This window comes from Pavona decussata, unplaced genomic scaffold (genome assembly GCF_977016875.1).
Source record: "Pavona decussata unplaced genomic scaffold, jaPavDecu1.1 SCAFFOLD_50, whole genome shotgun sequence".
Lineage (NCBI taxonomy): Eukaryota > Metazoa > Cnidaria > Anthozoa > Scleractinia > Agariciidae > Pavona > Pavona decussata.
In genome coordinates this window covers 1,068,555-1,091,908 of record NW_028145472.1, presented here as the reverse complement: position 1 = coordinate 1,091,908, position 23,354 = coordinate 1,068,555, and the positions used below count along the sequence as shown (strand labels likewise).

Genomic DNA, 23,354 nt, shown 5'->3' with positions numbered 1-23,354 from the left:
TCCAAAATTTGAACCAGGGCACCCTGAAATGATCCATTTCGTTGCAATATAATCCCTTCAGATATTTCGATTGGAATAGCGGTGGGAAATTTGGCCTGGAATTTTCAAACTGATGGGAAACTTGCCGTCCTCTATTCTAGCCGGATCAAAATGACGTTTCTAGTGCGCTAACGAAAATAAAAGAAAGACGAACGCCATGTAGGATTGATTTTGAAATTAAATATTCAGTCTAAAGCATCCATGCAAATTAAACTCTGTTTCCCCAAGCCCTCAAATCGTATGGAAATACAAAGAAAACATGTCAAGTCTTCCGCTTCAATCCTCTCCTTTGGTACCAGTGAGGAAAACAGAATACAAAACTATGCTGTCATATTCTCCAAGCAATCGTTCGAAGCTCATGCAAGTAAAGCGTGTGTAACTTTTCTGTTTTGTCTTCTTTGCATGTAATGAGGCTCTCGTAAGATCAAGTTTTTGAGAGAACAAATATTTAAAAATTCTTCCAGATCAGAGTCATTATTCTGACGAGGAATATTATTGGCTAGAACGATATGTTCAAAGTCGCCAAAATGTCCAATGGGATGTCTAATCTTCTGTTTTGGTTTGTCTAAATTTAGATGCAATTCTGAGAAAACCATAGCGAGTAGCTAAAGAAATGTCAAAACTTCTGTTAATCAAAAACAATTGGAGTCAAACCATGTCAGTTGAACCTGTACTGTGTTCCTCAAATTATTCCAATACAAAAAGCAAATTAAATTCCATTTGAAATGTTTTACCTGTCACAGTAGCAGTCACAATAGAAGCAGTGTAGCCTTTGTTCTATTGTGAGAGGTGAAAACTTCCCTGTATTTTATTAATTTTTTTCTGATTCTTTTTTTTTGTTAAACTCGACTTCCAAGTCACCAGCAAGGTAAGTAATCGCATATTATCAGTCGGGTAAATTTTCCCCTCGTGGATGCGGAAGAGTTAGTTTGACACGTCAGCGAATGTTCACAGAGCGAGTCGTTTGTTTGCTTTAGTGGTTTTAATTTGCCTTAAAGTGCATATGAAATGAAGTTTTGTTTTTGTATTTCTTATCGATTTATTGTGTTTTAAATCAGCACTAAACGATTGAAGTAACCTGCGGCCTTTCTAAAACCAACTTTTTCGAGGTTGAAGATCCGATGTAGCGGCTTCAAAATGGCTCCTTTTCGCGCGTGACATGTCAGTGACGTAGTGTGAAACTGTGATAAAAATCATAAAACGTGGCAACTATGGCGTCGAAGGAAGAATGTAATAAGAAGAAAGGGGGAACGTATTGCGCTTACGGGGCCCCGAACAATGTGTGTCGATTCACCATTTCCCTCAGGATGAAGGTTTACGACAGAAATAGACACGGTTCGTCCGTTGACATCGAAATATTTTCACTCCTTCAAGTTCGTCTGTTTGATGGCACACGATATCCAAGAACAAGTTTGCATTCCGTGCAGCCCCGATGTGGGACTTTTAGTGATCGAAGTGTGTACTCTTATTCCAGAATACAGCCATTGGAACGCACCCTTAGAAGATTATGAACCGTTGCAGGTAGTCCATCATCAATTTTGGTTCTCCTTTTATCGCCTTTGCAGCTTACAAAGTCTTACAACCGGCATTTCCTCAACTAAGATTGAAAACATGCTTTTTAGGTTTAATTTTCTGATCGCTTCTTAAACTTCAAAAAAGGTTTTAAAGCCCTCTTTGTTCCCGCGGCATGCAAACAAATCGCCTATAAAGGTCTTATTGCCATGGACCTTTTTAAAAAATGCGACTACATTAGCAAACCCCTGAATATTTAAGTCGAGATCTCAACCGAGGGTAGGGATATAACTAATCTTTTAATTACTAAGTTTGCCAAAGTGTATAATTTTTTGCCAGAGTGTATTTTCATTTTTTTAGCAACGATTTTAGTATCTTTCTCTTGCGATCAATTTAAAATCACGCTTGCCGCTTATTTACGGATCAAAGTTGGCTCAATTCGTATTTAAAGTTGGCACAATTCGTATCTCTGCTGATGACACCCCTCTTGATAACGTAGACTCTTATACGTATTTGGGCATTGTGATTAACAACCGGTTCTCCTGGTCTGATCATATTGAGTCTGTCTGTAGCAAAATTAGCAAAACGATAGGTCTCTTGAGACGCATTAAGTCATGCCTCCCCCCTTAGCGCAAGAGTTACTGTTTTCAATAGTTTTACTTTACCTCTATTTGATTATGGGGCTATAATCTGGGGTGATAGAGGTAATGCCTCTTTGATGTCAAGGCTACAAGTGTTGCAAAATAAGGCTGCTCGTCTTATATTGGATCTTACTGCCCATTCATCTGCATCTGAAGCGCTAAGGAGACTTGGATGGAAGCCCTTAGTGCGCCCTAGAAAGGAGCATCATGCTGTTTTCATATATAAGTTACTTAATAACCATTTTAGCTACACGGTTCCAATCTTATTTAATGGAAATTTTCACGGTTATTATACCAGGTCTAGAAATAATATCCGCAAATCCACTGCCAATAGAAAATGGGGCCACTGGTCGTCAATTAATTTTAGTTCAGTAATCTGGAACAGATTATATCCCGCGATAAGGGAAGCAGAGTCACTGACTGCTTTTAAACGTGGACTGTCGAAAGCCATTTTATAATCCTTTTATAGTTCTTTTTTTAACTCTTGTATATATATATTTTTTCATTTCTTGTTTCTTGTTTCTATAATTAAGGTTTTTATTTGTTCTTGTAATTTTTAAAGGACCCTTCTGTAAACAACTTTCGTGATCTTGGTTTCCTCATTAAAAATAACCCTCGTCGCTTTAGCCCGCGAACGGATATGCCCAGAAAAATTGCGCAGAACGCTTCTCCGCTCTGACAGTCAAATACCGTGCCTAAAAAATCCGTCACGTGGTAGCAATCACGGAAATGTTCGATAAGTTAAGTGTAAAATAATTCGTGAAGCCATCCCATTTGGAGTTATCATGACTCCGAAAAGTATGCAGTATGTAATTTTTATGTTCCCTTTATGTCCTTTCTAAAGGTCTCCCCTTATTTCTACAGCTTGAGATTGGTTCTTTGGAGGCGCTTTGTGTGCAGTATATCGAGTCTTCAATCTGTCAGGAAAATGTTCTTGTGGCCCTGGACAGTGCCGCCCGGCTACAGCTGGATCCGCTCAAGGTTTGATAACTATTTACAAGGCAATTTATTTAAGGACGATACTTTCTGAAACAAAGGTATCTTTCGGATCTTACCAAGACCAATTGGAATCCAACAGTGGTACACAGACTATGCGACTAACTGATTATGACACGTTTTCATTGTTAAAGCAGTTTGTTTCTAAAGAAACTGCGTTGCCTCGTAGATGGCAAAGCGAAACACCAAAATTCGGTTGTACCAATTGAGTTGATCAGATAAATTGGCCAATTGGCTAATTGTTGTGTTTTTGGTTTCAGGATTTCTGCCTTCGTTTCATTGTTCGAGAAGCAAACTACAACAATATCATCATGAGCAAGAACTTTGAATCTGTGCCTCAAAAACTCATGGTGGAGATAATCAGAAGACGGCAAGTTCCACAGGTAATACGCTGAACTATTTACTGACATGGAGGAAGTGTATGGCTTTCAGAATTATCGTTTGAATGGTGGCACTTTAGAATTTTTTTCACCGACGTAAAGCTAAAACCGCCTTGTACAGCATGATAAACAGCACCACAGGGAAAGTGCTGCCCAGTAGCCCTGAGTAGCCTTCTTTTGAATGGTGACACTTTAGGATTTCATCGGCAGATTCAGGAACGCTCGGCTCAATGGCTTTCATTTTGATCGTCACACTTCAGGATTGCACCCAAGGATTCAAACGTTAGAACCACCTTGTTCAGCATTATTAACCAAACTTCCGGAAAGTACTGCTCGGTAGCTTTCATTTGAATGGTCACACTTTACACAGACTCAATCATTGTAATCACCTGTACAGCATAATAAACAGCACCACAGGAAGATACTGCTCAGTAGCATTCCTTTGAGTGGTCACACTTTAAGATTTCACCCACAGACTCAAAAGTTAGAATCACCTTGTATAATAAACAGCACCAAAGGAAAGTACTGCTCAGTAGCTTTAACTCCATTTGAGTGGTCACACTTCAGAATTTCACCCACAGGCTGAATTAAAAGTTAGAATCACCTTGTACAGCACAATAATCAGCACCACAGGAAAGTACTGCTCAGTAGCATTCATTTGAGTGGTCACACTTTAGAATTTCACCCACAGTCTCAAAAGTTAGAATCACCTTGTACAGCATAATAAACAGCGCCACAGGAAAGTACTGCTCAGTAGCTTTTATTTGAATGGTCACACTTTAGAATTTCACCCACAGACTCAAAAGTTAGAATCACCTTGTACAGCATAATAAACAGCACCACAGGAAAGTACTGCTCAGTAGCTTTTATTTGAATGGTCCCACTTTAGCATTTCACCCACAGACTCAAAAGTTAGAATCACCTTGTACAGCATAATAAACAGCACCACAGGAAAGTACTTCTCAGTAGCTTTCATTTGAATGGTCACACTTTAGGATTTCAGGCACAGACTCATAAGTTAGAATCACCTTGTACAGCATAATAAACAGCACCACAGGAAAGTACTGCTCAAAGTACAATGGTTACACTTCAGGATGTCGTCTACAGAATCGAAAGTTAAGATCAGGTTACATTAGGGCCCTCACGAAAACACGACGGCAACTTCAATTTCAAATGACGTTTTCGTTGGCGTCACCGTGTTGCATTCGTAAGGTCCCCATTCACTCGATGCGCGGCTAGTTATTGCTGGGACTTGCTAGCGAAATACCGAAATACAGTGCTCGTCGGGCTTTTCTTTGGCAATTAAGAGCCACTGTCTGTAAATATCGAGAATCCGGCGTCAGTCGTGAAATTTTCAATTTCTTCATATTTTGCTTAAATAACCTCTGTAGTGAGTTATTTTCGAAAATACTATCCAAAGTTCCTGAATCGCTTTAGTTTTTTCGAAATCGAGGAAAGTTCGAAAAACGCCATTTTGGCTTCCCGTCGCCGCCGGAAATTGAGCAAAATGATGCATTTTCTTTTCGCTCGTTTAGATCAATGCGATAACATCTATCGATGTACTTTGAGTATATCATAGCACATCTCTTGCTCTTTCTCAAACACTGAATTATTTTGGGAAAGATGTTGATATCTGTTTGTTTTTGGCTGTTACAATTATTCCAGTTGCAGCGCTTGGGCGAATGAGCAAATTTTACCTAACTTTAACAGCAAAGAAAGCCCACTGGTACATGCAATTTGAAGTCTAAACTAGGATTGTCTTAAAGCCTATTTTTTGCAGTCTGTTGTGTAAAAATTGCTAAGGCGGCCCGACAAAAGTGTCCCGTCGAGAGACGGAAATGTGAAGTGTACTTTGGCACTTCGACCATTCGCAAAGCGAACATCACAGCTCCCTTTTCTAAACAGGACAATCTAAACTCTGCCGATGGAAACCTTTCAGTTCGAAATTCTGGATGCTTTAAAGCAGTATTGTGCTCAAAACTGTAATCTCTTTTGTTTAAAAATAATATTATTATAACACTTGTGGAAAACAAGAGACGTGGCCGGTTCAAGTTTGAAATTCGTTTTATATGTCTATGTAATTCAACGCCGCGCCGATCGCGAACGCAATTATAAACAGCACCAAGCACGTGTACACGGCGCAAGATTGCTTTAATATTTTCGTTCGGCTATTATTTTATCGTTTAACCTTAAATTAACAAAAAAAAGCCGCCATACATGTTGTCGCTGTCCTTCGTTTATTCCTGATTTAATAGCGAGATTTTTAATGTCTGTATAAGACCCGACACATGCTAATTAAACTGACAGGGCGATCAAATCCCGAGAAAAATAACTCTAAATGAAGGCCCGATTATTCAGTTGAGTAAGAAAACCGCACACTTATTCCTGTGATAAGGCACAATGCATAACACATTGAAGAATTATCTAGACTTATTCAAAACAAACCATCAGCATTATCAAAGTACTACAGAGAAGGAACTGTTAAAACACCTTAATTTTAAAACCTTTGTAAAGTAAACAAAATAATTTCAATCTCACCGGTATTTTTGCAATCCTTGCGAAATTCAGCTGGAAATTGTTGTAAATCCCTTGCTATATATGGCAATCTTGCTTTTTATATCTATATTTGGGAACCAGTAGAGTTATCGCCTCCAAAGGCTGTGAAATAATTTACACCGGAATGTTGCAATAATCTTGCGTCACTTGCAAAGGTAACTTTTATAGCTGGTCAACACGTCATATTGTCCAGATTACTTCATCCACAAATAGTTTCAGAACGTCGTTACTGTCCTGATTGAAGTAGTTTTGTTGGCCTGTCCCAATATTTTTCTGAGAAGCTTACAAACACGCACTGTTATGGCCTTGTCGGGAGCCGTGTGTAAATATTCGACTTTAGTTGGTGGTGTGTGCGGCTCCAGTTCTGAGAATCCAGCAAATGTGGAATGCGTGACAATCGCGCAGTGTACAAAGGACGTCCAAGGCCATCTCGCGTACTGTAGAGTAAGCGACGACGCTGGAGCGGACAGTGAATCAAAATTGCTCCTTGCCCGAGCAGGTAAAGTGCTTAATGTAAACTTCACTGTAGTAGACATTGTCACAGTTTTTGGGGCTCAAATTTTCGAGGCGGTTATTTTTTGGAGAAGGGGGGTGGGTGTGGGGTTTGGCACTAAAAAGTGGAAAAGAAATCGCGCACATTGAGCCAAAGGGAAAATTTCAACCTGGGCTCCTGCTAAGACCTTCTTATCTTTGATTCCTTTGTTTGAATGCAAATTGTTCTTTTCGGACCTAAAAAGTTAGAAAATTAGGTCCAAAACTGCAAAGTTGAAAAAAGTGCTTGCTCAATAAAGATCGTCCAGCATCAGCATCACTCCAACCCCCCCCCCCCTCCCCCCCCCCCCCCCCTTTCCCCGACCAAGAAGTGACCAACCGAGAAGACGGTTGGTCACTTGGAAGCTTAGGACTCTTGCCCTAACACTAAGTGCATAGTTCTCGGGCGTAGTTCCTAGGTGTCCTCGGACTAGAGGGCTCTGTACTTTATCGTGAGGGGTGGCAAAACAACAGAGAACTACCAGGACTCTTATTTCTCTTCTTCCCTTTTTATTGAACAAACTCAAAAAGTTACAAATTAAGTTGTTGTGCACGTACTGAACATTAAAATGGACAAACCACATTCTTGTCCTCATTGTCTTGTAGGAAGTAATTCCGGAAATTTGTTTTAATAATGAGAGCAACCTCAAATTTTCTTTGTTGCGTCTAAAGGTTCGCGTCCGTAGCGCCATGCCTACGAGTGTAATATCCCCCTCAAACGTTAACGTGCCTGCCTAGCTAGATCTAGCACCATTTGCGCAATATAATATTGTTTTAAAACGAGGGAAAAATGCATCTTATGTTCTTTCAGGTATTTTTGAAGATCAAGAGTCTTATTTAACTTTAACCGTGTGCCCTCGACATCGAAGTGTGTTTGGTGCACGTTGGCGGTGTAACAGGACACGGTGCACTGTTCCATCAGTACTAGCTGTTCATGGGTTTGCAGGCTCCATGGGGCAGTGCGGGCTAAAGAGCGAACTGTCTGCATATGTGTTACGCACGACCAAGATTCTTATTCCAGTTGGCTCACGTATGTATATAGTTTTTTTTTCTTTTTATAAAGGATTAACTACAAATTGCGAAGAACCCGCGGTATACTGAAACCGTAGTATCTAGGTTTGAGTAGTTTAGGACAGAGCGGATATAAATTGTTGTGTGAGGATGAGGCTAAATTAAACCGGACGAAGAAGCATGAACGAATTTTGCAGATATAAACTATACGCTCAGTGATGAAAAAAGGTTCTAAAATTGAAGATTACGTACATTTTGTCTAGCTAAGCCCCTATAGGGGCTGGGAAAATTCTATGCACTCGCAAGATATCCGTGTGTATTATATGTTAAGCCAAGATATCGTGTATTTATGTATTATTATACATGATAAACTACAGCGAATTGTTAGGAGATATCCCAGTGAGAAAAATAATTTTTTTACTCTGCAACATAACGTACAATATTGTTCAATAACATAAGCGTTCATATGACATTTTGCTGACGAGTTAACCTTGTTCGTAAAGTTGAATGATCTAAAATTTGTTGGCTAGCTGAAGATGTAAAAAAAAATTGGCATCTTTTTTAGGAGTCTGAAATAAAGGGAAAACGTTTACGACTGTTCTGTCGTTAGCATGAACAAAATCCATCTTCGCAAAATCGTCGGAAATCTTTCGAGGATCCCCAAGAAAATCCCCCGTTACTGTAATTGCAATAAACAACAGAATACATGGTTGCTAAAAAAATATATTTCTGTCTCATTTCTCAGTTTTTACATATTTTTTTGCGGCTAACTTAAAAATTTACGATTTTGTACAATTACAGCAATCTGCAAGCGGTGTAGGCAAAACTTGGCTGATCTTGTTGCCCAGTCATCAGAGGTAATCGTACCGGTACTTGTACAACAACCGGCATCACAAGAAGAATCAGCTGAACTCAGTCCTGAAAAAACCGAGCAGCCGCCAGCAGAACAAGAACCCATTCCAGAAAACCCTGATCAGCCCGCCCGGGTAGAGGAGGTTAGCCACCTGTACAAATGTATTATATATTTCGGATGCGAAATTTATAAAAACAATTTGTATCCAATCTCTATTAACTGTGCTTTGTCCACTGTTATAAACTGTCATGGCAAACTATTTTTTCCCAGTTCGTCGCCTCTCCGTGCGACGAATACTTGTCAAAAAGCTAAATGATGAGATTGCAAAATTGGCGGGCCACTGACTTTTTTGTAGCCATTCTCGCTTACTAAGAAATTACTCTTCACTTCGTATCAGGAACGTGTTCGCCACTAAAAAGGCCATTTTGGTCCTAATTTTTTAACGCAAAAAGATAGTCATTAAACTTCGTAAAAATTCATCTTTCTGGGCTATAATTTTGCTTGTGTAGCATTTGTCTTGAAAATTCAGGTATTCAAAACGTTAGATAGCACTTTGAAAGCCAGAAAGCGAGTTTTGTTAATGCTCTGCAGGCAAATTATCACGGCCTTTTTTAAGCGTTTTTGCATTCAAATTTGACGCTACGGTGCTCATGAATAAGTAATGATCTTGGACCATTCTGCCTGAGACAGATACAGTAGGATTAATGCAATCAAGTAAACTTAATTATTAAGATCCATTCTTGTTTCTGTGCATGGAATCTAGGGTGACGAAGGAAGTGCCACATCCGAGGAACTGGCAGTAGGGTTTAGGCATCTTAAGATGGCTGATGACAGCTATGTTCTCTCCCCTGAGACAGGCAGCACTGTATCTTCCTCTGGGGATGGTAACGGAGCTGCAGCGGTTTTACCCAGACCGCGTGAAACCTTGAACACTTTCCTAAACCAGTGCAAGGTTCAACCACTCGGAAGGCCTTGGCTCGACTGGAATAAAGCTAGTGAACGAACCAGACAGCGATATGCTCAGAGAACAAGCGAAATTGTGTCGACAGTTATGAAGGTCATTTCGCCTGTTAACGCCCCACATCTGTGGAAAGTGCTGCAGTCATCTAGCATCGTGAACCAGCAGCTGGGTGTCCGTCAGGCGTATCTTCCATCTGACAGGGCGTACTTGGAAGCACTAGCAGAGGCGTACAAGAACTCAACTAGCTGGGACACGCGGCGACAGGTGCTATCGGTCATGGCTGGGGTGGCCAGTTTCAGTGCTATTTCCGAGTTTATACCCGGCTTGACGCAATACCGGTACACCACTGCAAACCTCCACCGTGTGCAGTATGGACGCTGTGTTCCAGTACCATCCGAGAAAGCACCAAGGATTAGAATAGACCTCCAGCAGTTGGATCACTTCCTTGGTTTTATTTCCAGCCCTCACCTGGTACAAGATTTGCCTTTTGGCGAGAAGTATTTACAGCTCTCATCCGGCCAGACCATCACCGTACCAAACGTAATCCGTACGATGATTCCGGAGAGGATAACAATGCAGTACACTCAGTATTGCGCGGAGTCCAATTTCAAGCCACTAAGTCGTAGCACAATGATACGAATTTTGACTGAATGCAGCGCATCTGTCCGAAAGTCCCTTCAAGGACTAGATTACTTCGCAGCAGAGGGAGCAAAGGCATTCGATGACCTAGGATTCATTGTGCAGGAAATTTCATTACTAAGATCTGACGGAGCAGAATGGGCAACCATGATGCAAGATTCCCTGAAAGCAGGAAAATTATACCTAAAGGGAGACTTTAAGGTATGTTCCTCTTGTAATTACTAAGAACTGCACTAGAAGTAGTACAAGCAGTTGCATTGAGTTGGCTTGCAATTACACATATCGAGCAAAAACTAATTAAGGTCATCAAGTCGTATGCGCTTACCACGCCCTGAGTTAGTCACGTGTCGATAAAGTTAAAAAAAAAGTAGCCTACTTTGTCATATGTTCACTACTCTTTCCTCCTCTCCTCGCTTGGTTTTTCTCACAAGAAATTTTGAGTGTTAATTATAGCTTTTCCAAACTGGGTCGAATTTTAGGCCGAAATGCAGACCTCTGCCTGACAAACTCGAGAACCTAGTTGCGGAAGGGTTTAGGCTGAAGTAGCTTTCAGGAGAGTTTGTCACACCTTTGGTGTAGTTAAAAAATTAACGGTAAATCAAGAGGAGGTCCTGGAAGCTTTTATTTTATGAAAGAAATCCCAGGTGAAAGTCACTCGTTTACCCTTCATTTCCTAATAGCGATACCAAAGCGTAAGATGACGTCACAGACATAATGTCAAACAGATTAGGAGCGAGAGAAAGAGTAGCTAACAGAAGAATCAGGGCTGTCTAATAAATTGGGTAAATTTCCTTGTAGCAGTATAAGTAGCACGTTAATTTTTATGATAATGATAGCAAATGATAATCGTGATGGGGGTCATAACAAAGATGATGATGGTGGTGGTGGTATAATAATGATTATTACGATGATGTCGACAATGATAGTAATATTTACATAAAATGTTTTCTGTTTTTGTTTTCGTTTTATTTTTTCAAACCAAGGTTCACATCGACGGTCATTCAACTGTGGCCGACCACTGTAGTGTATACGCCCTCAGCGACCCGTCCGAGATCAGCTTCAGACAGCAGTGTGACCACCAACACGACGAGCACTGTGACCAGTGCCAGGCCCTCAAGGTTGTCCTAGAAGACATCAGCCAAGGGGTACAGGATGCAGTGTTTCGCTCTGACGAAGAACGAGATGAGAAATTGTTCCTGTACGAATATGCAAAGGGTGCTATCCAGGCTTGGAAGAGCCATCAGTTACGGTCAGTGCGGCAGGATCAGTCGCGGCTGGATGTCCTGGACCAGTTGAGTTCTGAAACCGTTCTGATCGTTAACGACTGGGCCATGAAGTTCCTCCCCCAGTTGTACCGAGAGTCCCAACAAGACTGGTTTGGGAAGAGAGGAATTTCATGGCACATTGCTGTGGTGTTCCGACGAGTAAGTGGCGAGCTACAATCACAGGCCTTCGTCCACATCATCCAGTCCTGCAATCAAGATAGCACTGCTGTTGTCTTGGTGATGCAGCATGTGCTGAAAACGCTGAAGTCCGAGCATCCGGAGGTCACAACTGCATTCTTCCGCCAGGACAACGCCGGCTGCTATCATTGTGCAAACACCGTCCTTGCATGTCCGCTCATGGAGCAGTCCACCGGCATTAAAGTGGCGCGCTTAGACTTCAGTGATCCCCAGGGTGGCAAGGGTCCGGCTGACAGGTTAGCAGCAACATGCAAGTCCCACATTCGCATTTACATTAATGAGGGACACAACGTTACAACTGCTGAAGAAATGAGGGATGCCTTACTTTCCCACGGAGGAATTCATGGCTGTCGTGTAGCCGTATTGCCAATTTTGCACGAAGCCTTGCAACAGCAGAAAATCCCCGGAATCAGCAAACTGAATAACTTCAAATTCAGTGATGGAAAACTGGTTGCCTGGCGAGCGTATACCATTGGTTCAGGAAAGCGCATTGCGGTGGATAAAGTTACAGGTATTTTTTTAGGACAGGATGGGGTGGGAATCAGAGGCCGGTTTAACCTAGGGAATTTTCCATCTGAAGAACTGTCGTTTGTACTTGTTAAAGAAAATACCATTGTGGTGACCTCTTAACGTTTTGGGTGTTGAATTTTTAGAAACTGAAGAGTGGTAATTGAAGCAAACATATGGCTATGAGACTGCTTACAATACTTGCAGCAGCTCGTATCAGCAATCAAATGCGACCTTAATTAGTTAATACACTGTGAGACAAAACACAATATGCTATTGTATACTTTATATTCTATATCTTACAACAGTCTTTTGCTTATTTTATTGCAGATGTGAACTACACCTGGCTCTCTGCTCCGTTTTCAGACGGTGATTTCAAAGCTGTATCCATAACGCACCCCAGGCAAACCACTGCCACCAGCACAAGCAAATCTGATCAGCATCAAGTTCTCGAAACGCCTATCTCCAGTACTGCCTTGTACTCTTGCCCACAGGAAGGCTGTATTCGCGTTTTTCAACGGCCGTCTGCCCTTGAGCGACATTTATCTCTGGAAGCCTGTGAGCTGACTCCCGAGAGGTACTCCATGTTGGATCTTGCCAAACAACAGTACGCTTCCCGCCTCCAGGAAGGTGTAGGCCTTCTTCCTTCTCTAGAAGTCTTAGCCTCGGATGTTTCATCAAGTAGTGACCAAACCAATAAGGAGGGCTGGGCTTTAAAAGAAGCGAAGAAGGCCGAGAGGTTCAATGAGACTCAGAGGTCCTACCTGGAGGCCAAGTTCAACATCGGCCAGGCTACCGGGAGGAAGCTGGACGCGGATGTCGTTGCCAAAGAAATGCGGCGAGCTCGTGGCGCAGATGGTGACAGGCTGTTTTCCGTGACTGAATTTCTGTCTCCCCAGCAGGTGTCATCCTTTTTCTCTCGTTTGGCAGCGAAACTGCGTCAGGAAGTGCGGGTAACTGAGCAAGATGTTCTAGCGGCAGAGGAACAAGTGAACTTTTTTGCAGCAAGAGACTCGGTGCTAACGTCCCTGCATATCAGCCATCCCATTGTTGTTGACCAGTATGACCTGTGTGCTTTAGTGAAAAGCAAGGGAGTGAAGAAGCTGAAGGTGGGGCTGTTGCAAGTACTGTGTGAGAGCTTGGAGTTGGAAGTGCCAGTCCCTGCAGTAAGAAGGAAAGCGCCCTACCTTGCCCTCCTTCAAGAACTAGTAAATTGCTGTTCCTGTTCGTCGGAATGAAAGATTGTTTTCCTGCAAGCTTCATTCGTGGGCTGCATCTTTTCCTTTTACTTGTTTACAACAATAAGAAAAGACATCATACGGTTTCGCGCGGGCAGTTTTAATATATAAATCACCTTTGAAGTATAGTTCACGCTTTTTCATTTTTCTCTCATTTTAAAATATCAGACTCGGCCTGAAATAAAAGACAGGCTGATAGTGAAGTTAACTCACATGGAATGGAAAACATATCTTTTATTTTAATCAGCATAGCTGGACGTTTACTCGCGTGTTAAAAAAAATATCAATTTGGGCTTTGCTGGTCGGAAAGTTCTGTTTTCGTTTTGTTGCTTCGCAGAGAATGATCGTCATAGCTTTGAGAAGGGGGAAGGGAGGGGGTGGGGGTGTGCAAGCCAATTTAGGAAACAGTTTTTGGTTTTGATTAACTTTGCGACTTTTGGGTAGAATGTTTACTTGGATCGTTGTACACTACATTTGCACGATTGTTGTTTCGCCACTTTACTTGTGATGATACGTGCCCCAGCTCACTCCACCAAACTCCCCTCTCACAACCCTCATCACCAGTCCCCTGTTGGTTTAGTCACGCAGAAGGCATGCTCCTGGTCACGCGTCGGGTTATAGGCCTTTAGTTTAAATAACTGCATTTTGTCAATGAAACTGATCTCAATCATTTGCAAGGGACGAGAAGAAACACATTCATGAAATAGGATCATTGAATAACAGTGCGGTAATTTAGCTTTAAAAAGTCGACCCGGTAAGTTTTTAACATATCGTCACGGTTTTCCGGCGGTTTCATTGAACCATTACCGTAAATAAACCAAGGCCATCTGGCAGTCAAATTTACGGTGAAATGTCCGTAACTGACTTTTTTCAGCTTTTTTTCCGCTGCCTGGCTGTGTCAAATGAAAAATAGCATGAATTCGTTTATAATTGGGCCTCACGAGAATATTTTTAAGACTAAAATTATCGGCTATTTGACACCGTTGTTTTCGCAGATACAAGCTTACTGTTGACCCTAGACACGCGAAACAAATTTCCGTTTAATTTGTTTTCAAACCAGAATGTCGGTATTCGAAGATTGCTGCTGAATGCTTATATGTTATGTTATGTTATGCTATTTACAGAAGTAAAAAAGGAATACAGTGCTTTCATTAGAACGCTAGATCACTTTGGAATCTGTTCTGTATTATCTCACGGGCATCAAGCTATAATTAATACATGTAATAATATTAGTCCTTGTTTACAACTGAAATGCTGAAGGTATACTATTGAACGAAATAAAAGAAAAGTCCGAGTTTTGTATGTAATAATCTTGAAGAGCTCGGAATTGCAAGATAGGTTTCCATTGGCAAATTTTAGTTTTCTATGAAACGGTGTTTGGAGCTGGGATGCTCCCGTGTTCGCTTCGCTAATGGTCGATTAGTGCCAAAGTACACTTCACATTTCCGTCTCTCGACGGGACACTTTTGTCGAGCTGCCTTAGCAATTTTAACACAACAGACTGCAAAGAATAAGTTTTAAGACAATCCTAGTTTAGACTTCAAATTGCATGTACCAGTGGGCTTTCTTTGCTGTTAAAGTTAGGTAAAATTTGCTCATTCGCCCAAGCGCTGCAACTGGGGTAATTGTAACAGCCAAAAACAAACAGATATCAACAGCTTTCCCAAAATAATTCAGTGTTTTAGAAAGAGCAAGAGATGTGTTATGATATACTCAAAGTACATCGATAGATGTTATCGCATTGATCTGAACGAGCGAAAAGAAAATGCATCATTTTGCTCAATTTCCGGCGGCGACGGGAAGCCAAAATGGCGTTTTTCGAACTTTCCTCGATTTCGAAAAAACTAAAGCGATTCAGGAACTTTGGATAGTATTTTCGAAAATAACTCACTACAGAGGTTATTTGAGCAAAATATAAAGAAATTGAAAATTTCACGACTGACGCCGGATTCTCGATATTTACAGACAGTGGCTCTTAATTGCGAAAAAATAGAAAGAGAAGACTCAAACACTGAGCATTTATTGCAAATAGGCAATTCACATTTCAATCATTTTTATTTAGTGTTCATGAAACACGAAAAACACATTTCCATCACGCTGTGCGATGTCAGCAATGGCTTTCGATAGCTCGCCATTTCTGGTCGCAAAATTGTCTTTGTACAGCGCATGCTCGTCAGGGGGGGAAAGAGCGTTTGGCAGATGGGGGAGTCGGTATTTTTGTGACGTTTGCGCAGTCCATCACATTTGAATCAATTATTTTGGAATTTGCGTGATTTATGAATTGAGTTCAGCGCGTGTTTAGAACGGCGTTTGCTGTAACGCCGAACCACTGTCGCATTATCCGACTTGGCAAGTCGAACTTATGCTGGAGTCGAACCAATTAATTTGAGTCGAACTTAATTGCGGCAAACGTTGCACCATTCATGCGCCTATTTCAAAATTAATAGGTTCGACGAATTAAGTTCGACTAAGATTCGACGTTTGCCCCAGGCCTTAGAAATAAATACTCGCGTTATCTGATCTACTTTGTGATTATTCCAACCCGATCAACTTGTACGATGTAAACACAATAACCAGGTTAGTTACAACGGTGTTCAAGTAATGAAAGAAAGACGAACAAATTACCGTCTTGTGCCCACGTTCTCCTTAAAACTTTGAATTTGGTTATTTCACGGCGTTGTCAGGCAGATGACGTGTAGAAAATGTACTAACTTTTTAACCGGCGCACGTGCGGAGCTATTGTTGATCTCATTATTAAATCTTTTGTTTTTTCACGTTCTCTTTGCCGTCACCGTCGTGTTTTCATAAGGTCCCTATTAACTGAAGCTTGTATCAGGAATGAAAGAAGTAATATTACATTTTAATTAAAATCAGTTTTCGTTTCCTTTTTTAGGCAAGTGCCCTCATTCCAGGAGACAACCAGTGTCAATCGACGCATCCAGGTACGCTAGAGAACGCCGTTTTTCAAACTGCAGATATTTTACCATGTTTTTGTTCACCTTGCTGCTGTTTTTTTTTTTTTTTTTTTTTTTTTTGCAGAGAAAACATTACAACAAGACATGTTGGACTTTCTTCAGGGAGCGCGCGGCCAAGACTTTTATGACATCACTCTGATGGTGGACGGCGAAGCAATTGGGGCACATAAAGTACGTGAGTATTCGCTCCTCCGGTGAAACAGGCTGTAATCGCAACGCTTTACAACCACCTGACCTATACAATTGTTCCCAACAGTACTCAGCGTTAAAGTTTCAAAAACTGTCAAATTTCGGTTCAACAGTGTCACTTATGTCCAGAAATGCACCAAACCCTGAATTTGGGTTCTTCACTTAATTAGAACAGGCCTTTTGTCGTTTTCATATGACTTCATGTTTGACAGAATTATGTGTGTTTTAGTGAGAATTAAGATTAGGGGACACCTTGTGATGTCTATCATTAAGTTCGTGAATCTCATTAGCGTGCATTTCTGGACATATCTTCCTCAAACGAGGACGGGCGATGACCGCAGGAAATTTCTTTTGCATGTATCTGAGGAACGGAGATGTTTTGTCTATTTGCATAAATTGCACCCGCCGAATTTTGGGAGGTCAGCTGACGTTGACATCAAATGATAGACACCATCGTTTCTTAGTTCTGCTCAAATGCCGATTTCGATACTGTACGATACTAGTCAGGTGACCGTAACCGCGGTCAAACGTAAAAAAAAAATTAAGAAAAGTTCGTAAAATATAAGGTTTTTACTTTGTGAGCTCAAAGGTGATAAGATTTTTGTGAGTCTCTGAGTTTACTGCATCATTTTATGATTTGCTAAAAGAAAGTTTCTGGAACATGATAGGTAAAATCATGCAATCAAAGCGAAAACGAAGACACACAGCGCCTACCAGTCTCCTCATAACAGACTTGAAACTTCTAAATAAATCGTGAAAAAAGTTGGTAAACTCACAAGTCACACAAAGCTGATTATCTTTGAGCTATCAAAGTAAAAGCCTTATCTTCACCGGACTTTTTTTAGTTCTCACTTTTGACTACGATCAACGCATACCGCCACTTTTCAGAAAACGCCAACGCTTCTGTACACGATGAGTGCCTATTTTGACGTCTTATAAAAGATTTATGACCCGAATGATTATCTGCCATGTTTTCCCTCTAGGCGGTCTTGGCTGCAAGGTGTAGGTAGGTTGGCTGAGTGAATAACTTCTTTATTACATGTGCTTGTTACCATGAATACAAGAGAAATATAAGGCGAAAACTAATCTGTGTCCATTGGTGATTACCAAAGTATAGTTTTGTTTTCGACAAAATTCCTTCTAAGCTTGTCGTGTTCTGGTGGGTATGGTCTCGTCACCCTGAAAGTTTTGGTTAGCATTACGCACCATACACATTTAGTTTTTGAATATTGTTCTTTTTCTTTCTGTTTAGCTATTTTGAGGCAATGTTTCGATCATTTATGCCGGAGAACAACACAGTCACGGTAAGTAGAATTATTTTAATCGTTCGCTCGCCGATTTTCGCTTTTCCTCGACTATCTGAACGCCTGAAACGGGCTAAGGTGGCCCACCTTGTCTGGGATAGGGGGGTTATGGAAGACACCACCTATCTGATGAACATTACCGAAAAAACTTTATTGGATTTAAAATGTGAGTTGACACCGAAATATTCAGCTAGAAAGAGTCAGCATTGCTAGATAGACAAGAAAAGTGAGATGTGAATCTCATTGTCCTTCTTACAGCTGGTTAGAGGGGTGACTGTGCAATACACCATCTTTTGAGGTTGAGGAAGTAGTGTTGCAGGCAGAGACCACCATCTATTTTGTGGTTTGGTGGGCCCCGCTCGAATATGGTAGTTTTATTTGACTACTTCCCTAACTGTTTTCTCTCGGTTTAGCGCTTACCGACTATCGAATAGGCACCAGTCAACGTAAGAGGTGGTGGAGGGGAGGAAGGGGATGGAGAATTATACACCAACTTCCTCTTTGCGACACTTGACGCAGACATCACCTTCATCATAATAACTTCCATAGTTTTCTTATCGAGTTCTGATTGATGTTTTGTTATTGTTTCATTTGTGTTTGTTTTGTTGAGTACACACAGAAACCGTTAACCGTCTTTTTTCCTCATAAAGATTACCATTGGTGAGACAATTCCTTCGCGAGAAGCTTTCAACTCTCTCCTTCTTTATATTTATCATGGAGATGTGTCTATGCCACCTGAGGACTCATTGTATCCTTCATAAGTTACATTTCTTAAATACACTCCATTGAAAACACGTTGTCAGATAAAAAGGTATAAACCATGAAAGAGAAGACCCAGCAGCTTTCTGGAGAACGTTTGACCTATGAAGTTATTTACATTTTTGTTGTTAGAAAATAAGAGCACGTGCGTTTTTTAGGGCTTACAATTTACATAGTTGTCACGGACGAGAAAAAAAAAAACTCGAAATGTGCGTATGCTATAATAAGATCATCCCATAATTCCATCAAGTCGCATCGTTCACTCTTTGCACGGAACAACTTTTTTTCAACCTTGTGAGGTATTCAGCGTATATTGTTTCCTTATGCGAAGATATCCTTCAGAAGGGGTTCGTCTGCACTTCCAGTACACAGCTTTTTCAATTAAGTCTGCTGGATTTAAAGTCCTGGGTTAACGTCACTTGCATGACCTTAAATGAACTCGTTGTTTCTTAATAACAAGCCTGCTCCATTGAACTCGCGCTCACTAATTTCCTAACTAATTTCTTAGTTATAGTCTTAAAGTACCAAATTAAGAAATTTTTCTTGACCTTGTATGCAAGATATCTTCTGTCAGCTCCTTATTTCTTTGGCTTCACTAACAATCGACTTCAGGTCTGTATAATACCTTACAGGTTTTACAATTTAGTCTTTTCTAACAGCTGTTTTCTTCTTGATGTTACTTAATGAAATTACTCCATAACGTTTTCAGGCCTTCTGTAAACAGAATCTGGAAATGAATGTCTCGTTTGAAAATGTAGTCGAGGTAAGGCAAGAGCGCTATTACTATCACAACTGTTCATTGTAACGAATACAGAGAGTCCCTGTAAAGAACGCTGAGAGCTGAGAAAACATTTTAGGAGTCACGGACTGAGAATTTTGGTCCCATCCATTGGCCTACCATGAAACTCCACAACGTAGGTTTCGCTGGATTGGTTCATGCGAGTTATGAGTTACGAGCCAAATCACTTGCTCATATGTGACGATCGTGTGATACCCAGTGGGGGGAGGGGGTGCGGCTGTCACGAAAGTAGGATGCCTTATTCCCAAGTAGTTTTTTTTCACAGGCCAAGGGGTAAGATATACCGATGGCAGCACGCGCTGTCTCTGAATCGATTGTGTGAGACCTGAAAAGATTATGCAAACCCGATCCAGGCGTTTTCTGCAAATATCTTCTCAAAAACTGAAGTATCAGATTTCTTTAGCCAAGTCTGAGAACTGATAGTCTGATGCTTACATCGGGTATTTAGTTTGTTACAAACTGTTGTTCTTCGTCTCCCACGCACAGCCGAGTAAAACCGGGATCTGGTGTTTCAATTCGGTGAAACAAGAGCTCACTTCTTCATAACAAACAACTTATTATACGTTTTTAATTATTTTCATTAGATTCTTGAAGCGGCTCATAGGATCGGCGCCTCGGACATGAAGAAGCATGCACTTGACCTTGTTGTCGGACATTTTACTAAGGTAACTAGCTCATAAGCTCTTTGGTGGAAAGAGGAAAGTTGTTACCTCTGAAATGCGAGGTTGACAGAGCGTTTTCATTGGCTACTGAGACCAATAAGGTATTCCCTTCGGGTTTCCGTTTGCTGCACCTTACTCTTCGAGTTCAGAAACCGTGGACATCTTAAATCAAACTTTCAGTGAAAAAATGCAGAAAAAGCAGATCTCAGCAAGGGCTGTTCGAACCCAAAAAGAAAATTGAGGGTAACCACGCATTTTCAAAGAGAATTTAGCTTAAATTTGGGGACAAAATGGTATACATTGTTCTGTATAATCGACATATGCGATAACATAGTAGTCGCATATGTAAATTGTGTGTTTCAAGTAAATGCAAATGAGGTTTTTCCTGATCAAGATGAGGTTGAGTAATACTTTCTTGGCTTCGATAAACATTTCACAAAGAAGACTTATTGTTAGTCTAAAATTATCTATGAAAAAGCGAACCTACCCTCTAATTTTCTCTTGGATTCCAATAGTTCTTGTGAGGATCAGCTCTTCCTCGCTTAGTTATAAACTGCAAAAAAATGACTTTGTATTAGCAGGCACCGTCCTTTTAATAACCAAAAAACATTTGTATCAATGGAAACGTTAAAATAATGATTCATATTTGTTAGTGTACAGAAACTAGTATTTATTACTATTGATTGCGGATGGTCAGGTTTGAAATGGATTCGAACTTTAAAACAATGGGCCAATGTTTTCAAGTTTACCAAGTAATTTAGCTTATTTTGGAGAAATTGCCCAAAGAAAAAAAAACTGATAATTTGTTCCTCCTAGGAGAAATCACAAAAGATACCCGCTACATGTTACACTGCATGATTGAACTGACTGTTTCTCTTTTCTTCTCTCCCTGAAGGTTGCAAAATCTCCGAAGCTCAGAAGACTAAGCCGAGACTTGTTGTTGGAGATTCTGGATGCTATAGCAGACTACTTAAAAGACACGGATCTAGCTGTTAACCCGTGATAAAAGAGGCCTTAAGGACGGTGTTTCCTAATACAGAGCATGACTATGTGGGAAATGGAGATCTTATAAAGGGGTATTGGAATCTAAAAAGAAAATTTGGGGTAACCACGCACTTTTCAGAGATACTTAAGCAGCAATAACTCTAAAAAGCCTTAGTTAAAAAAGTTAACATAACAATGTGTGAAATTCCTTCCATATTTAAACTTGATTATCTCTAAAAAAAAAAGGCGTGGTTACCACCAGTCTTCTTTTTTTATTTCAATAGACCTTGCTAACATCTTCCTTTCCCGTATAATCATGAATCGGGCAATCGCAAACTTTTAAATTAGTAGGCACCGACCTTCAGAGATTAGAGGTTCTCGAACCATCTGGAGATGCGCAGAACGTATGCGCACTAGCAAAATGAGGCACCCTCCTAAAACCCATGGAAAGAATGGCAACGAGGTCGTCACCAAAAAAATTACTGCGCTAAACAATGGTTCTGCGTCTGCGTTATACAGTTTGGTGCATTTCTTTGTCGCTATCGACACAACGTCATTGTAAAATGGCTTGATTCCAGAGGTTTTGAAGAACGTATATATTTTCCTTGGATTACCGTCCTGGATGTATAAGTTCTCTAAAGTAGTCACTGTTACAGATGGGATTGTGCCGTTATCCAGTCTTTAGGGGTTGCGATGCGAGTACAACCAATTGCCCGTTCCGAAGCTCATAAAGGCATGGGCCCTAGTTTACAAATTGTTCAAATTGAGCGATATGCGATCTCGTACCCAGAGTCTTCAGGCTTTTTGGTCAGCGGGACAACGCCGGGAAGACTCTGGGGACATCGAAAAAATTCAATTTTTTTGATTGGCTGTTCCGTAACGGTTTCCATTGTTTTACCGCAGAAATCCTGCGGTAATAAAATTCGATGTCCCCAGAGTCTTCCCGGCGTTGCCCCGCTGACCAAAAAGCCTGAAGACTCTGGGTACGAGATTGAGCGATATCAAGAAATGAACCCTATTGCCAGATCTAGAAAGATGACATAAAAATCATAAAGTTTACCAAGTTTGATTATATTCCATGCATTGCGTAGTAACCAGGCTGTCAAAGGTCGCCAAAATTCCTACAAATTTCTCTAATTCTGAGATGGCGTGCCCCAAATCCATATAAAGTCTCTAATTTTTCTGATTTTTGAAAGCCTTCTACATGGTTGCAATCTAACGACAGAACCTCAGACTTGGTAGAGTGACTAATTTTAATGTGATCTTTCTTGTAACGGACTCGAATTTCTGATTAAATGAAAATTCAAAAACACATCCGCAGTATCCACTTGAACTCCGGAGCGGGCAGTGCACACTTCTTTAAGGGCATAAAGATCAAGAAATCTGTGAAGCTCTTAGGGGTACATTTCTCTTACGATTACCGCCTTGACTGAGAGCTTAATTTTGACGAGTTGATCAAATCCATTAGAGGAAAGGTGGAGGGATCTCACTATAATTGATAAAAATTAAAATTGTTAAAATATTCATCATCCCAATTTTTTTGTATCGTGCCAGTCTGGTTTGAATAGACCAAAAATTTGAAAATGATGTTAAAAAAAATAATATCTGAGTTCATTTGGAAAGGTAAAGACAAGTGAAACGTTTGGCGGTTATTGGTGATATTGAAGATGGTAGACTCAAAGCTCCACTTCTATATTCCATAATTATGGGTCAGAGAATACTCTGCGGTAAAAAATTGGCGAGTGATTATCGCAGCAGCTGGAAATCTATTCTTTTACATTACCTAAAGCCGGTCGGTGGTAAATCTGTTTTAAGTTGTAACTTTGATGTAAAACTGCTGCCCGTTAAGCTTCCAACTTTTTATGAAGAATGCTTTAGACATTTCACAGAATGTTCTGTGGAAAACCATACAAAATCCGAATAAAATCGAGACGGCTGATATGCTAGGATTGTTTTATGGAACAATACATTTGTCTGCATCAATGACAAGTCAGTGTACAACAACAGACTAGTACACAAACGTATAATTAGAATAGGGGATTTAAATGCTGAAAACAACGAACTCATTACGAAGTGTAAGTTAAGAGAGCTAAATGTATCCCCATTGGATGTATTTCAACATGGTTCAGTGATGGATACCCCCCAGTAGCATGGCGTCAATCCTTAAAAACCTGCGAGTGCACTGGCATTGTTCCTTTTAACTTATTCATCCTTCACGGGTAGATTACGAACTCACAATATGACCAGCTCCCAGTTGGCTTGATAGCTCAGTTGGTAGAGCACTGCACCGGCATCGCAGAGATCATGGGTTCGAATCCCGTTCAAGCCTGAATTTTTCTCAGGCTTTCTTTTCGC

At 40.7% G+C, this 23,354-nt stretch overlaps 4 protein-coding genes across 4 annotated transcripts in view; 2 read left to right on the top strand and 2 right to left on the bottom strand.

Annotated features, from left to right (window-relative positions):
• Positions 1 to 23,354, bottom strand: part of LOC146481431 (uncharacterized) — a 58,782-nt gene that overhangs the window by 5,714 nt on the left and 29,714 nt on the right. The window lies entirely within an intron of this gene.
• The window catches only part of LOC146481435 (uncharacterized), a 54,006-nt gene that overhangs the window by 17,313 nt on the left and 13,339 nt on the right, over positions 1 to 23,354 (bottom strand). The window lies entirely within an intron of this gene.
• LOC146481436 (leucine-zipper-like transcriptional regulator 1) lies at positions 866 to 21,768 on the top strand. The gene is made up of 12 exons (XM_085108507.1): positions 866 to 1,560; positions 3,057 to 3,173; positions 3,449 to 3,571; positions 16,221 to 16,269; positions 16,367 to 16,473; positions 17,475 to 17,497; positions 17,744 to 17,795; positions 18,446 to 18,543; positions 19,115 to 19,166; positions 19,264 to 19,317; positions 19,938 to 20,018; positions 20,911 to 21,768. Exons 1-12 carry the CDS (start codon positions 1,426 to 1,428, stop codon positions 21,016 to 21,018), a joined length of 999 nt encoding a protein of 332 aa, XP_084964633.1. The 5' UTR covers positions 866 to 1,425; the 3' UTR covers positions 21,019 to 21,768.
• On the top strand, positions 9,304 to 13,327 carry LOC146481437 (uncharacterized). The gene is made up of 3 exons (XM_085108413.1): positions 9,304 to 10,320; positions 11,103 to 12,093; positions 12,420 to 13,327. Exons 1-3 carry the CDS (start codon positions 9,340 to 9,342, stop codon positions 13,325 to 13,327), a joined length of 2,880 nt encoding a protein of 959 aa, XP_084964539.1. The 5' UTR covers positions 9,304 to 9,339.

What these genes read in the sequence shown, in the direction of transcription:
- LOC146481436 (XM_085108507.1), top strand. Translation starts at nt 1,426, where the DNA reads ATGGCACACGATATCCAAGAACAAGTTTGCATTCCGTGCAGCCCCGAT. An exon ending in GTGTCAATCGACGCATCCAG is followed by an intron (nt 16,270 to 16,366) that starts GTACGCTAGAGA and finishes TTTTTTTTGCAG; the next exon opens with AGAAAACATTACAACAAGAC. An exon ending in ATGCCACCTGAGGACTCATT is followed by an intron (nt 18,544 to 19,114) that starts GTATCCTTCATA and finishes CTTGTATGCAAG; the next exon opens with ATATCTTCTGTCAGCTCCTT.
- LOC146481437 (XM_085108413.1), top strand. Translation starts at nt 9,340, where the DNA reads ATGGCTGATGACAGCTATGTTCTCTCCCCTGAGACAGGCAGCACTGTA. An exon ending in ACCTAAAGGGAGACTTTAAG is followed by an intron (nt 10,321 to 11,102) that starts GTATGTTCCTCT and finishes TTTCAAACCAAG; the next exon opens with GTTCACATCGACGGTCATTC. An exon ending in TGCGGTGGATAAAGTTACAG is followed by an intron (nt 12,094 to 12,419) that starts GTATTTTTTTAG and finishes ATTTTATTGCAG; the next exon opens with ATGTGAACTACACCTGGCTC.